Source organism: Rhizopus delemar, genomic scaffold, assembly GCF_000149305.1.
Source record: "Rhizopus delemar RA 99-880 supercont3.2 genomic scaffold, whole genome shotgun sequence".
NCBI lineage: Eukaryota > Fungi > Mucoromycota > Mucoromycetes > Mucorales > Rhizopodaceae > Rhizopus > Rhizopus delemar.
In genome coordinates this window covers 3,564,033-3,577,433 of record NW_027137828.1, presented here as the reverse complement: position 1 = coordinate 3,577,433, position 13,401 = coordinate 3,564,033, and the positions used below count along the sequence as shown (strand labels likewise).

At 40.2% G+C, this 13,401-nt stretch overlaps 6 protein-coding genes across 6 annotated transcripts; 2 read left to right on the top strand and 4 right to left on the bottom strand.

Annotated features, from left to right (window-relative positions):
- Positions 1-1,592: 1,592 nt before the first annotated feature.
- Positions 1,593-2,126, top strand: RO3G_03635 (uncharacterized protein; the record flags this gene model as incomplete). Its single annotated transcript, XM_067658225.1, has 1 exon — positions 1,593-2,126. One exon carries the CDS (start codon positions 1,593-1,595, stop codon positions 2,124-2,126), a length of 534 nt encoding a protein of 177 aa, XP_067514326.1.
- A 101-nt stretch (positions 2,127-2,227) lies between these two features.
- On the bottom strand, positions 2,228-5,426 carry RO3G_03634 (uncharacterized protein; the record flags this gene model as incomplete). Its single annotated transcript, XM_067658224.1, has 3 exons — positions 2,228-4,534; positions 4,582-5,011; positions 5,260-5,426. The coding sequence occupies 3 exons, from the start codon at positions 5,424-5,426 to the stop codon at positions 2,228-2,230; spliced, it is 2,904 nt and encodes a 967-aa protein (XP_067514325.1).
- Positions 5,427-6,646: 1,220 nt separating this feature from the next.
- RO3G_03633 (skd1 protein) lies at positions 6,647-8,078 on the bottom strand (the record flags this gene model as incomplete). The annotated part of the gene is made up of 6 exons (XM_067658223.1): positions 6,647-6,660; positions 6,712-7,025; positions 7,070-7,201; positions 7,246-7,833; positions 7,876-8,002; positions 8,063-8,078. 6 exons carry the CDS (start codon positions 8,076-8,078, stop codon positions 6,647-6,649), a joined length of 1,191 nt encoding a protein of 396 aa, XP_067514324.1.
- Positions 8,079-8,492: 414 nt separating this feature from the next.
- On the top strand, positions 8,493-10,508 carry RO3G_03632 (uncharacterized protein; the record flags this gene model as incomplete). The annotated part of the gene is made up of 6 exons (XM_067658222.1): positions 8,493-8,569; positions 8,618-8,914; positions 8,967-9,082; positions 9,277-9,494; positions 9,542-10,202; positions 10,288-10,508. 6 exons carry the CDS (start codon positions 8,493-8,495, stop codon positions 10,506-10,508), a joined length of 1,590 nt encoding a protein of 529 aa, XP_067514323.1.
- A 332-nt stretch (positions 10,509-10,840) lies between these two features.
- On the bottom strand, positions 10,841-11,469 carry RO3G_03631 (uncharacterized protein; the record flags this gene model as incomplete). The annotated part of the gene is made up of 2 exons (XM_067658221.1): positions 10,841-11,113; positions 11,179-11,469. 2 exons carry the CDS (start codon positions 11,467-11,469, stop codon positions 10,841-10,843), a joined length of 564 nt encoding a protein of 187 aa, XP_067514322.1.
- Positions 11,470-12,204: 735 nt separating this feature from the next.
- On the bottom strand, positions 12,205-13,191 carry RO3G_03630 (uncharacterized protein; the record flags this gene model as incomplete). The annotated part of the gene is made up of 2 exons (XM_067658220.1): positions 12,205-12,214; positions 12,392-13,191. 2 exons carry the CDS (start codon positions 13,189-13,191, stop codon positions 12,205-12,207), a joined length of 810 nt encoding a protein of 269 aa, XP_067514321.1.
- Positions 13,192-13,401: the final 210 nt, after the last annotated feature.

Sequence of the window (13,401 nt, the reverse complement as noted above, 5' to 3'; positions counted from 1 at the left end):
AGAGTTTCTGTCGAGTGTAGTCATCCTCCTTAATATCGATTGTAAACTGTTTGTAAAGAACTTTCTAAAAGGAATTACTTTTGAGGCTTTTATTTTTGGGAGCAAAACAAAATGACTCGTATTTGAGAATATTGTTTTTTTTTTTTAAAAAAAAAAAAAAAAAAAAAAAAAAAAAAAAAAAAAAAAAAAAAAAAAAAAAAAAAAAGTTATTTGTTTAGCAACTTTTTTTCTAAAAATGATTTGCGTAAAGAATGAATAAAATAGTCAGTGGCAAGACGATGGTCTAACAAGATCCATTCAATACTCTTAATAGCTCATGTCCCCCCTTTCATCCCCTTTCTTTTTGCCCTTTTTATTTTCTTGATTTAGTCATATAAAATCTTTACTCTAATTTTTGAAAGAGATAAATTCAATCTTTTATGAAATAGATTCCCCAACTTGAAACTAATAAATAGAAATATAGCCTTTTTCATTAACACAATTTTAAAAAAAAAATCACGTTCTCTCCTCCCCTTCTCTCACTCCCTTCTAAATAGAAGAGGCATTTATTATGACCAGTCCGTCAGATGACGAACAAACAAACATCTTTCAACTTATAACCCATCTGCAACTTTATACAAAAAGCAGGGACAGGTTGCATAGACAACTTTGTGTGGAGAGAGTGAAGCGGGGATGAAGAGCGTTTGAAAGATGAATTGTTTTGAAAGGACGATTGGGAACACATGGAAAAAAGACGAAAAAGTGTTTATGAATTGCTATAAACACTCGAGTGGCTAACAATCAAACCTTATTTACAGTAGTTGCCTGCAGATCCCAATGATATAAAAAAGAAAGCGCCGGTTTATAATAAAAGTTGCCACATCCAAATCAGTAGGTGGCTCATGCGTCCACCCGTGCTTCATCCGCGTCACTTTTCATCTCTCTTGTTTTCATCTATTCGACAAGAACGTATCATTTCTTCTTATTATCAAACCAATCGCTTTTTACTTTCATCATCCAGGACCCGCGCATCCATCATTACCTAATACCCCCCTCTCTCTTTCCTCCTATGAAACATGAAACGCCTCACTGCATGGCACGTGCGTTATTGTTCGACACAAACAGACTGCTTGTCAGGGCACCATTGTTTACCATCCACTTTAGAAAACACACGTAACATCTGGGGAAATCATCCCGTTCTCCCCCATCTTTTTTTTTTTACTTTATAAAAGACATACATCGTTCTTCATCCACTCCAGAGGCCTCGATCATTTACCTCGGAAACCTATTTTTGTGTCATCATAAAAAGCCAAGAGTATTTTTTTTTTTTTTTTTTTTTTACAGAAAAGGACGTCAAAAAGGCTTTTTTTTTACATTAAAGTAAGGGGGTGAGAGAGAGAGAGAGAGAGAACAGAAAATAGAATAGTAAAGAATAGAGAGAGAGAGAGGGAGTGTAGTAATTGGATTTGGTTCTTTTTTTCGCCCTTAAGCCTCATAAAAGGAGGAGGGGGGGGGGGAAGAGGGGGTGTGTGTGAAGAAGATATAAATACAACAAGCATCCACACCTACCTTTTTTTCTTTCTTTCTTTCTTTCTTGCAGATTATTTTATTCAATGAGCGAACACCCAATGAACTATATGAGTGGCATGTTTGATCCAACACTTTCCCTTCAACAAGATCTCTTTCTTCCTTCACCTCCAATGGACATGTACCTCTTCAATTCACCTCAACTCTATCTTGATACCGTCTTACCTACCCAACAACCCAAACGGAAGCGAGCCAACACAGGACACATCGAATGTTACAACTGTCATGTCACCAAGACACCTCTCTGGCGACGTACACCCGATCGCGTCCACTCGCTCTGTAACGCGTGCGGTCTGTACTACAAGCAATACAACACCCACCGACCTCTCCAGGTCCGTCAGAAACAAAAGATGACCACCAAGCCCGTGATGAGAAACAAGAAACAGGAAGCGACAGAGCCCGTGATGGAAGGCGATGATACGAAATTCAAGTCTTCACTGGACCGTATGTCGACCGAACAGATGGAAAACTTTTTGAATCTGATGGAAAGGCGTTGTGAAATCCTTCGATCCATCATTTATTCTTCAAATCATAGAGAAATCAACATTTATACTTTGTAAATTATTATATAAAATAAACAACTATTTTTTTTTAAAAAAAAACAAAAACACAAAAACACACTTTAGCAAACATTAAAAAAACAAGATTATTTTTTATAAAGTTATTGGTTCAACACTTGAGCAGCATGGTTGGTTTGAACAGAAGAGAAGCGACGCATTTCCTTGGCATCCATGCTCATCTTCTTCTTACCACCCAACAGCTTCTTTCCAAAGTTTTGAGAACGTTCGAGGGACTTGAGGGAACGAGTACGGTTGGCATAGTAACGAGCAGAAGAGGTACCCGAGAGAGCAGACGCACGACGGCTTTGGCCGGCCATGGGTGTCTTGGAGTGCTTCAAGTCATTCTTGGGTTCAAAGAAGAAACGCATGGCGAACTTGATCAAATCCATTGGCAAGAACCAGATGATGTTCCAGATCCAGGCAATACCGGCCCAGTTCCATCCACAACCCTTGAGTTCGGTGAAACCCCAGTTGGCATAGACCGCAATGAAGGTAGCAACCAGTTGGGCGACAATGAAGGCACACATCAACATGATCGAGGGACGTTCGGTGAAGAAGAAACCACGAGAACGGGTGATGAAGATCAAGGCTTGAGAGATGGTAGAGACTTGCAAGTAGATCACAGAGTGGTACACACCATCGTTCACATCCTTTACACCTTCAGCATTCACATTGTGAGGGAGACTAAAGTGAGTTTCAAAGAAGGTGGTCTTGTAGATCACCGCAAAGAAAGCGACGGTGGAGGCAGTCAAGTAAAGACCATAGACAATAGCATAAGAGAAAATTTCGCGCAAGTTCCAGGCATCGGGGTAAGGCGAGGGCTTGACACGGTCGGTAGAGATCGTCATGATCGTACCATCGTTCAGGATGGCAAGAATCAAGACCATGAAAGGAGGGAAGTTGTATTGGAAGGCAAAGACGAGAATGGCAAAACCGACAACGACACGAATGGTGACAGAACAGGTATAGATCGAGTAGTTACGCATACGTTGGAAAATTTGTCGAGAACCAATGATGGCTTCAATAATCACAGAAAGACCAGGTTCGGTCAACACGATATCGGCAGCAGAACGAGCGGCATCGGTGGCATCAGCAACAGCGATACCGACATTGGCCTTGGAGAGAGCAGGAGCATCGTTGACACCATCACCCGTCATGGCCGTCATGTGTCCCATGGCTTGAAGACGTTCGACAATTTCATACTTGTGTTCGGGATACACACCAGCGAAACCATCACAGTGCAAGACCATTTCGTCCACATCAGAGTAACCAGAACCAGCAGGAGGACCTTCCTTGAGGGTCTTGGACAAGAACATGTTATCACCCATACCCAAACGACGACCGGTTTCTTTACCAATGGCCAATTGATCACCTGTAATCATCTTGACAGAGACACCCAAAGCGATCGCGCGATCGATGGTTTCCTTGGTATCCGAACGAGGAGGATCGTAGATGGGTAAGAGACCGATCAAGCGGAAACCTAAACCTTCACCCTCGACTTCACCCGAGGGCACTTCATCCACAGCCACAGCAAGCGCACGGAGACCACGACGGGCAAATTCATCGACATCGTCGTTCAAGGCCTTGATTTGTTCTTCAGTCTTATCACGCGAACAGAGATCCAAGATGGTGTGGGACATACCCTTGGTGACACGAAGGACCTTGCCATCCGAAAGACGCTTGTAAGTGATTTCGGTACGCTTGACGACAGGATTGAATGGCTTGAATTCCAATTCTTCAATACCCTCACGGGCCAACTTGGGATCGGGCAAGGAGTTGACGATACAGAAATCGATGGCGTCTTGGTTTTCGGTACGAGAGGCATAGGCCGACAAGAGGATGATGTCGTCTCCACTGGCGTCTGAGTATTGCTTGATGGTCGGCTTGTCGACGATCAACTTGTTCAAGGTCAGTGTACCCGTCTTGTCCGAACACAAGATGGTGACAGCTGCCATTTCTTCAATGGCCGTGATACGGGTGACGATAGCCTTGTGTTCAGCGAGTTGCTTGGCACCGATGGCCAAAGTGACAGAGAGGACGGTAGGCATGGCAATGGGGATACCACCGATGAGCAAGACGAGGATGTTGTCGATACCGGTTCGGTAAGCATAGTGGAAGCGAGGGTACATGACAAGGATTTCGAGAATGATAAAGAGCGTGATGGTGACCAAACAAAAGTTACCGATCTTGGCCAAAATGGTTTGCAAGTGGCCGACATCATCATTGGCGTCACCGACCAACTTGGCCGCACGACCAAAGAAGGTGTTGGTACCCGTACCGATCACGATGGCTTCTGCTTCACCTTGCTTGACAGTAGAACCAGAGAAAACTTCATCACCTGCTTCCTTACCGACCGGTAAAGATTCACCAGTCAGGGCAGCTTGATCAATGGACACTTGACCGTGGGCCTGATGAACATGTTAGAAAATGAATTTGATAAAGTCAATCTACTTACAGCAATCAGACGACCATCAGCAGGAACAACATCACCCAATTTGATACTGATGATATCACCAGGGACCAATTCAGCAGCTTCCATCGTTTTCCACTCACCACTACGCTTCACCTTACATTCAGGAGCCAAGGCAGCCATGAGTGCCTTGACGGCATTACCAGCTTGACGTTCTTCCATGAAACCAATGGTAGCATTGGCTAATAAAAGAAGGACGATACCAATGAAATCAGGATAATCTGGGGGCTTGCCACCACCATTGGAAAGAGCAATAGAAACAATAGCAGCGGCTTCCATCACCCAAGAAAGAGGATTCCACATGAAACCCAAGAATTGAAGAATAGGGTTGATTTCCTTGGATTCAAGCTTGTTGCGACCAAATTTTTCAATACGACGGGCGGCTTCTTCGGAAGTTAAACCATCAGAGGAAGTTCTAAGGTGTGAGGTTAGTAAAAAAAAAAAATTTATGAAAAAGTTGTGATCCCCGATGATTTGAAACAGAAAAAAAGAGTGGAGAAAAAAAAATTTTTTTGGGAAAAAGGGGAAGAAAAAAGATGGAAAATAATGAAAAAGTGTTCAAGGAGAGAGAAAGGGGGGGGTAGAGAAGAGGCAGTAAAAAAAAGGGGATAGTAAAAAGAAGAATCATACAAGGGGAGGGGTAAAGGGGGTTCGTATACGTACTGTAAGAGTTGAAATACATCTCCAGGTTCCATTGTAGATAAATCAAATTTATCTTTGTCATAAAGTTCCTCGACAGTCAAGGTCGTAAGATCACCAGAAATGTTGACAGTCTTTTGGATAATGACTTCTTCACCAACGATTTCTTGTGTTTCTGTTTTCTCAGTCATGATTTATATAAAGAAGGAAGTTGAGAGATTTTTAAAAAAGTGTTTTCTTTTTTCTTTTTTTGCTCTTCTTTTTAGTTGTTGTGTTCCAATACAAGAATTAAATTAAAAAGAAAGGAAAAAAAAATGAATGGTGGGAGTTTTTTTGTTTAAGAATAGAAAAAAGAGAAAAAAAAAAAAAAAAAGGCAAGAAAAAATATTAAAGATGCTTTTATATAAGAGATCAAAAAAAAAAAGAAAAAACTCAGCACGGGCAGGGGAACGAACAAAAAAAAAAAAAGTTTAATCCAATCTTCCAAATTGAGTAGGAAGACTCTTGTATGGGGTATTTACAATACCACTAATACAATGGACCAATGATTTTTTTGTGTGCTTCTCTATCCGCTTTTGCCCGCTTTTTTATGTGGACGTCACCTTTGCCACTTTCAAGGATCGGTCAAGGGCCGGTTCAGTCAAGAACCCACTTACGCGATTTCTCATCCTTCTTACTTTTCTTTGAATTCTATAAAAGGGGATTTTGTCTTTACAGTGTAGATCAAATAAACAAGCAGGGTTGTTTAGCTTTCTTTTTTCGGTCCAATTCGCGTTACCACGTTTTTCAATGGGATGTTCGCCGACAGAAAAATCAAAGAATGGTTACATAAACTCATTTTTTTTTACTTGCAGAAATAAGGAAGAGCAATGTTTTGAATCTAAATAACAAGATAATTAAAATGAAACTAATAAAGGGAAATAATAAAAAGAATAGAAAATAAAGAAAGATAATCGCAGGCTTCATTGTTTTGTAATCAAGTTTTATATTGAATCTTGATCAAGCTCCGATAGAAACCCAAATGAAAGAGAGAAGAATGAAAAAAAAAGAAAAAAGAAAAAAAGAGGATAGGCTTTGTTTGTTTGAAATAAAGAATGAGGATAGATTTCGATTTGTTTGCTTTGGTTTTGCTGATTTCAAAGAAGAGAAGATGATGAGATAAGATGGATATACAAATGAAACACAAAGCACATGTATTAAACACAATTTTTGGATCTTCCGGCATTAAGTTTAAGCTCAATATTGAATATAAAGTAATTGGATCAAATGAATTCAAGTGTAACAAATAAACAGAATGATGCAATCAGGCACACAATACTATAAAATGGATCAATCGTCTTCTTCCTTTCTCCCCTCCACCACCTCCTCCTTTCCTCTTTTTATTTTGTGTAAATCATACAAATTGATATTTTTATCCTTCTTGACCTAAAAAAGAAATGAGTTTTAAAATAATGAAAAATTGTATTCTTGTTTTACCAAAATCATTTGTGAATTTCATTTGTTGTTCGATATCTTCTTGATTCACAGTAGGTCTCGTATTCTGAACTGCCTTTAAAAAGTCTTGAATCGTCAACTCGGGTTCTAATAATTGTTCAGATTCAATGTCAACCCAAGTCATCTCTTTTGCTTCAGGTGCACCTGGTGAACAAGGTGTCAAATAACGTGATTTTTGACTTGGGTCTTGTCTTGAGGGTGCCTCTACCCATCTAAAATGAGTTGCCATCTGTACTTTACGAATGGGTTGCATTAACGCATCTCTTACAAGTGTTGCAATATCAGAACCAGAATATCTATTTTATCGTCAGCATCCTCTTTTTCATCTTCTTCATCTTACCCTTCTGTCATGTCTGCCAATTTCTTATAATCCGCCTGTGTCAACGTACACGGGGTGGATCCAACATTCAAGGCAAAGATGGATGCACGAGCAGGGGCATCAGGAAGTGCAATATAAATACGCTTTTCGAATCTAATGAAGGGGTGAGTAAAGAGATGAGAATGAAGCATAGATACCTTCGACGAATAGCAGAATCCAATTGCCAAGGTATATTCGTTGCACCCAAGACAAGCACACCATCCATATCATTCCCCACACCATTCATTTGAACAAGGAATTCAGTCTTGATACGACGCGATGCCTCTGATTCGCCTTCTCCACGCGTGCCACACAAAGAATCCACTTCATCGATAAACACAATCGATGGCTTATTGTCACGTGCCATCTGAAAGAGCTGCTTCACCAGCCGTTCACTCTCTCCCAACCATTTCGAAACCAGGTCCGAAGAGGACACGGAAAAGAAGGTCGAGTTGGCCTCTGTGGCGACCGCCTTGGCCAGATACGATTTACCTGTGCCTGGGGGACCATAGAGCAAGATGCCACGCCAAGGCTTTCTTTGACCGGTAAAAAAGTGAGGAAACTTGATGGGCAGGATCACGGCTTCTTTCAGGGCTTCCTTGGCGCCTTGTAAACCGGCCACGTCGTCCCATCGCACATTGGGCTTTTCGGTCAAGATAGCGCTTGTTAAACTGGCCTTCATCTTTTTCAAGTCTGGGTCTTCGTCTTCTTCGCCTCCGCCTGCTGTCTCACTCGATGCATTTTTTCTATAATAAGTCAATAAACGTCAAGTAGACAAAGCAGCTTACTTTTTGGCGTCAGGATCCTTTTGCTTCTTTTCTTGATTGTTTAAAAACTGTTTCAACATCTCTGCTCGACCAAGATATTCAACAAATCTTTTTCGAATAGGTTCCTTTAAGCGGTCATTCCTTTCATCTTTTTAAAGTGTTAACCTTTCTTTTTTTTTTTTTTTTTTTTCTTTTTTTTAAACATTACATCGGATGGCAGTCATAAAATACTCAAGTGCATTCTGATAGAGGGTATATGCTTCTTTATAATTGCCTTTGTGGTCCTCTTCAGTGGCCCTTTTCACAATCTCAATTGCTTTCTATTCATCATTCACTTCAACATCCTCCTTCTTTTAACCCACTTTTGTTTGACTTACTGCTAAAAAATCTGTATTCGACATTAATAAAAAAAAAAGGGAAAAAAAAAAAAAAAAAAAAATCTTGGCGTATTTTGTTTGTGTGCGTATGAGTGTGTGCTGGTGGGAAACGGGGTTTTTTCCCCCCAGCTGGCTCTCACTCTCACTCACTCTCTCTCTTATGCGTGACTTTTTAATAGACAATCAACGTCATTACGTATTTTTTTTTTTTTTGTTTTTTTTTTAATATATAAAAAAAAGAGAGAGAGATCCAAAATATACATGGCAGAAGATTCATTACAAGATATTACAACACAAGAATCGAATGAGAATCAAGAGCAGCAGCAACCACAACAACAGTAAATATAGATTTGATGTATAAAATAGGTGTGTTAAAAGTTTCATAGTACCGGAGGACAATCATTCAGTGGTGGACCACCCGGTTTTGATCCTTCTGTGAGAATGGTCAATCCTTATCAGAGGATGCAGCAAGTCTGGTTCATGCAGCAACTTCAAAGACAACAAATGCAACGACAGATGGCTGTGGCTGCTGCAGCTGCGGCGGGTCCTCCGTCCAATATTCCTCCAGAATCTCAAAAACCACCTACGGGTTATGTCTGTTTCAAGTGTGGACAACCCGGTCACTGGATTTATTATTGTCCCAACGTGCCCAAAGGTCAATTTGTACAAAGAACGGTCAACAAGTAAAAAGAAAAAAAAATAAAAAAAGAGAAAGGTATTCAAAGTGTGATGTAGGACACAGCAAGAAGAAGAACAACAAAAACCCAGTGAGCTTTGTTGTATGATTTGTAACAAGTTGATGACAGAGGCAGTCGTGATCGCTTGTTGTGGAAAATCATTTTGTAAAGAATGTACGTATATTATTATCTTTAGTTTATTATTATTATATTTCTGTATTTTATATGTGAATATTATTTATGATTGCTGTTTATCAAGTATACAAAAAAGTCTATTTTTTATTATAAAACGAAATCTGAAAAATAATGATAATAAACTAAAGAAGGTTTTTCTTTTGGTTTTTCGCAAGTTATTTACTTTATTGTAGGTATTAGCACTACGCTTGAGAAAGGTGCAAGTTGTCCTCACTGCAATCAAGAAAATCTATCGACAGATCAATTGATTCCTAATAAGACATTAAGAAGAGCCATTGAAGCTTATGTGGAAGAACAAGAAGAGTTGAAAAAGAATGCTCAGTCCATGGAAGATGTTGTCTTGGAACAGCAACCAGAACAGCAAGAGAATGAAGGGAGTGGGGGAGGAGAGGTAAGTGATGCGTATGAAAGGTGTTTGTTATTAAATCCTAAATGCAGTCATCCAAGACGACAGGTGGAGGTACAGCGATCCAAGTGTTTGAATCATCCGATGAAAGGCCGATGAATAGAAAACACAACTTCAATATGGACAACAATATGATGTTCAACATGAATTGGATGCCTAGACCTCCCTTTACTGGTTTCCCACCTTTTGCTTCTAATGCGGACTGGATGAATAAGAACAGTGAAGGAAGCGGGGGAGAGAACAACACTCAGGGATTCATGAATTTTCCATTTAATGAAGAATACAACAACCCGATGGTTCCCTTTCAAGACATGTTTGGATACAACTTTGCCCGTGGCGGCTATCGTGGAAGAGGCATGAGAGGTCGCGGCTATCACGGTTCTCGAGGTCGTGGTGATTATCACTATCACACGAACCATGACTCAAATGAGGATCGTGGACGTTCGCCCAGACGCGATCGTTCGCACGATGACAGCCGAAGACGCGGATATGACGATCGACGTGAGGAAACCAAGGAAGACAGAGGCAGCAGACGATACGATGAAGACAGACGACATGACGAACGAGAGGAGAAGCGAGATCGTCCAGGAGATGATGAGAGTCGCAGCAAGCGAGAAGAGAGTCATAAAAGAGAAGGCAGTCGTAGAAGAGAGGACAGCCGAAGAAGAGAAGACAGCCGTAGAAGAGAAGAACGTAGAGAGGAGAGCCATAGAGGAGAGGAGAGTCGTCGTAGTACGACCCGACGCGATGATAGGAAAGATGATAGACGATATGATAGGTACAGCAGCGATCGATACACTCGCGACGAACAAAAGAGTCATCATCGTGATGATCGATACTCTTCCAGAAGGCGCTCCAAGTCTCCACGATCTTCCTCTCGTCATCATTCTCGCCATCGCAGTTCTTCTAGACGTCATTCGTCTAAATCAAGATATAGAAGCCGTGAAAGAGAAAAGGAAAAGTCAAGAGACAGAAGCCATAGAAGAAGATGATGATTAGGTGTTTTTTTTATTTTCATACAATAATAAAACGAGGTGCACGTTTTTTTTTCTTCTTTTTTTAATTCTTTAGAGGAAAAGTCCAGGATACTTGTCCATCTTGTTCTTTAATGGCAGGAACAAACGAATTCTTTGGGTGTCCTAGGAAAGGTTGATTCATTTTGTATTTTTCTTGTAAATCAATAATCTCTGCCGAGTTTTGCTTGGGATGCTCATCCACACTAGAATAAAGCAAAAAATTCTTTTCTTCCGCTCGACGGTATAATAAATAATTGCCAGGCTCAAGTGTTCTATGATCCAGTGAGTTCCTTGAGCGAGGATCGATGGTTTCACTTACCTGTGCAGATGTGAAAAGGTATGTCGGAGCATCTCGCTTTCTTCAATCGGTCTCCAGTGATCACCCATGATATCCAACATTTGCTTCTTAACAACGCGAATCAAACGATTGTTGACCACATCGATCCTTCCTTCAATCAACATCGAATGTCCTCCGATATAAGACCTCAGCCAATTCATCGCACGTTCAGCACCTGTCGTCGATTCCTCTCGGCCCTCTATTATTTGGTATTCCAGTTTTGAAACTAGACTGGCTTTTTTATCTGCAACCTAGGATGATGAATTGAATACAAAACAAATATGCTTATTTTGGTGAAAGGGGGAAGGGTTCTTACGTTGAAAACATCACCGTCCGACTGATTCCTGATCAATAGGTTCAAGTCTCCAAATGTCCAATGATTATATTGAAGGTTTTCGTCATTATTATAATCCCATTCAGGGGTAGATGCATGCTGTTTAGAACTTGACGATATCGCGTGCCGCTTTGACCAATCTAAACAAAGACTCTTGAAAGCTACATCATAGACCAACTTGTTTCTTTCTCTTGCAGTCGACACATCCTTTGGCAAAGGACGATCAAAGTATACGGTTTTTGCTATCGTCAACGTCAGATGATATAAAGACATTTTTTCATAACCATCTTACTTTCACCGTCTTGTTTTACCATCAGTGGTATATAACTACTCACAGATGGATCATCGTGCATTTCCACCAGATTCAATAAGCAAGAAGTAGATATGACAACATCCATTTTAACATCTTCAAGTAAACTATGCACTGCTTCATCATTACTTATCGTCGGCGGTATCTTCTTTTTGTAATGCGCATCCTCGTGCGTGTCATGATTGCTGAAAAAATAGTTTTTTGAAAGATCGATTTCTACCGGTAATGTGAATTCATCCGATTTGCACCAAGTGATTTGTCCCTTTTGTTTTTCATAATGAGAACCGACTATGTATGAGCTAGACTATCACTTACGGTCTTCATCAATGTCTTTTTAAATGATAATATGGGTTTCTCTGTAGTCATGTCGATGGGTGGTATAACGAATTGATTATAGTATTTGTAGTATCTCTAGTAATAACGTGTTCATCGTCCCTTTCATGCATAACTGCTATAGCAATAGAAACTTACGGGATATTTATAAACTCTTTGTTTCTCAAGATGATAATGTTCTTGTATTATTTTATTCACTCTTTCATCCAACAAGTCATAAGCTCCAGATTCATTCATCTTTTCACGTTGTTCGTTTATGTATTCTATCTGCTCTGCTCTAAACTTACTGCTCATTTCTCTATGCCACCTATCTTCTTCTTCTGATAGTGCAATGCCCTAATAAACAGTGAGCTCTTTGTTGTTATCTAAAGGATCCTATTTACAGCATTTATCTTTTCAGACAAAGAAATAAAATGAGCATGGTCCTGTCTTGTATAAGCCGAACACCGTGTCTCATTGACAACAGGTTCATTCAGCTCGTTTTCTGCAGATTGGCTCTGTTCCTCTTGAACTCTTTCCATTCGCTGACTCTTTTCAAATTCTATTCTATACCTTTGTGCCATTTTAAGGATCTCTATCTGTTCGGGTGTAAAGCCCTGTGGGATAGAGTAAGCTACATAGGCCTCTCGCGAGAAAAAGGTGCCTGAATCTTTGAGCCATTCACTGCGTGCGCGTTTTGCTTCTAGGCTTGCTGTTTCACTGAATTCGTATGGACTATCAACATTAGAAACTGGTTCTGTAAACACTTGCTCTAGTGGTCCCTCGCTTGCGATTTCATTAGATTCATGTGGGGTGAAACCACTGTCCATGGGGTGGATGAATGTCTCATACTGTCGTTGTGAGCCACTTGCAGACTTGCTTGCTGTGCCATCGGGTTCTTTTTGTTGTTGCTCCTCTATGCTTTCTGTTGACTCAACCTGCTGTTGATGTTCTGCTTCAACATCGGTTGCTGAACGATGGACTATATTGTCGGATCCAGTGTCGATTGATCTTGATGAATCATGTACTTCATTTTCTGACCGAGTATCAATATCCTCGCCTGGTTTGCTGATCACCACATCAGATTCAATGTCCTTGGGTTGTGTTGTCACATTACTGGGTTGAGCATCTTCCATTGTCACATTATCAAATTGTGCTTCAGTATCTTTTGCTTTATTATCATCGAGTACTTGTATTTCCTCTTGCTCCATGTATTGATCTGATTCGGATTGTACCTCAATCAACTCTTCTTGTATGTTTGTTCGATCGTCCAAAGATGCTTGAATGTTCTCTGAGGGATCATCGATTGATTCATTTGTAATGCCCAGCGCGTCAATTCTGACAGGCTGGCTGTCCTTGTTTGATTTGCTCATTTTTGAAGGTTGCTCCTCTACTGATTCATTCCTTATTCGTTTTGATTGTCTTACTGGTCCTGTCATGTTTCCAAAGTAAAAATATGAAAATTCTTTTTCTTTTTTTTTTTTTTTTTTTTTTGTTGTGTGCATAATTTAAATATCCGCTTGTCAATACTGAGTTTTTGATACACATAAAGATACATACATGCACTGGTACAAAAAAACCTA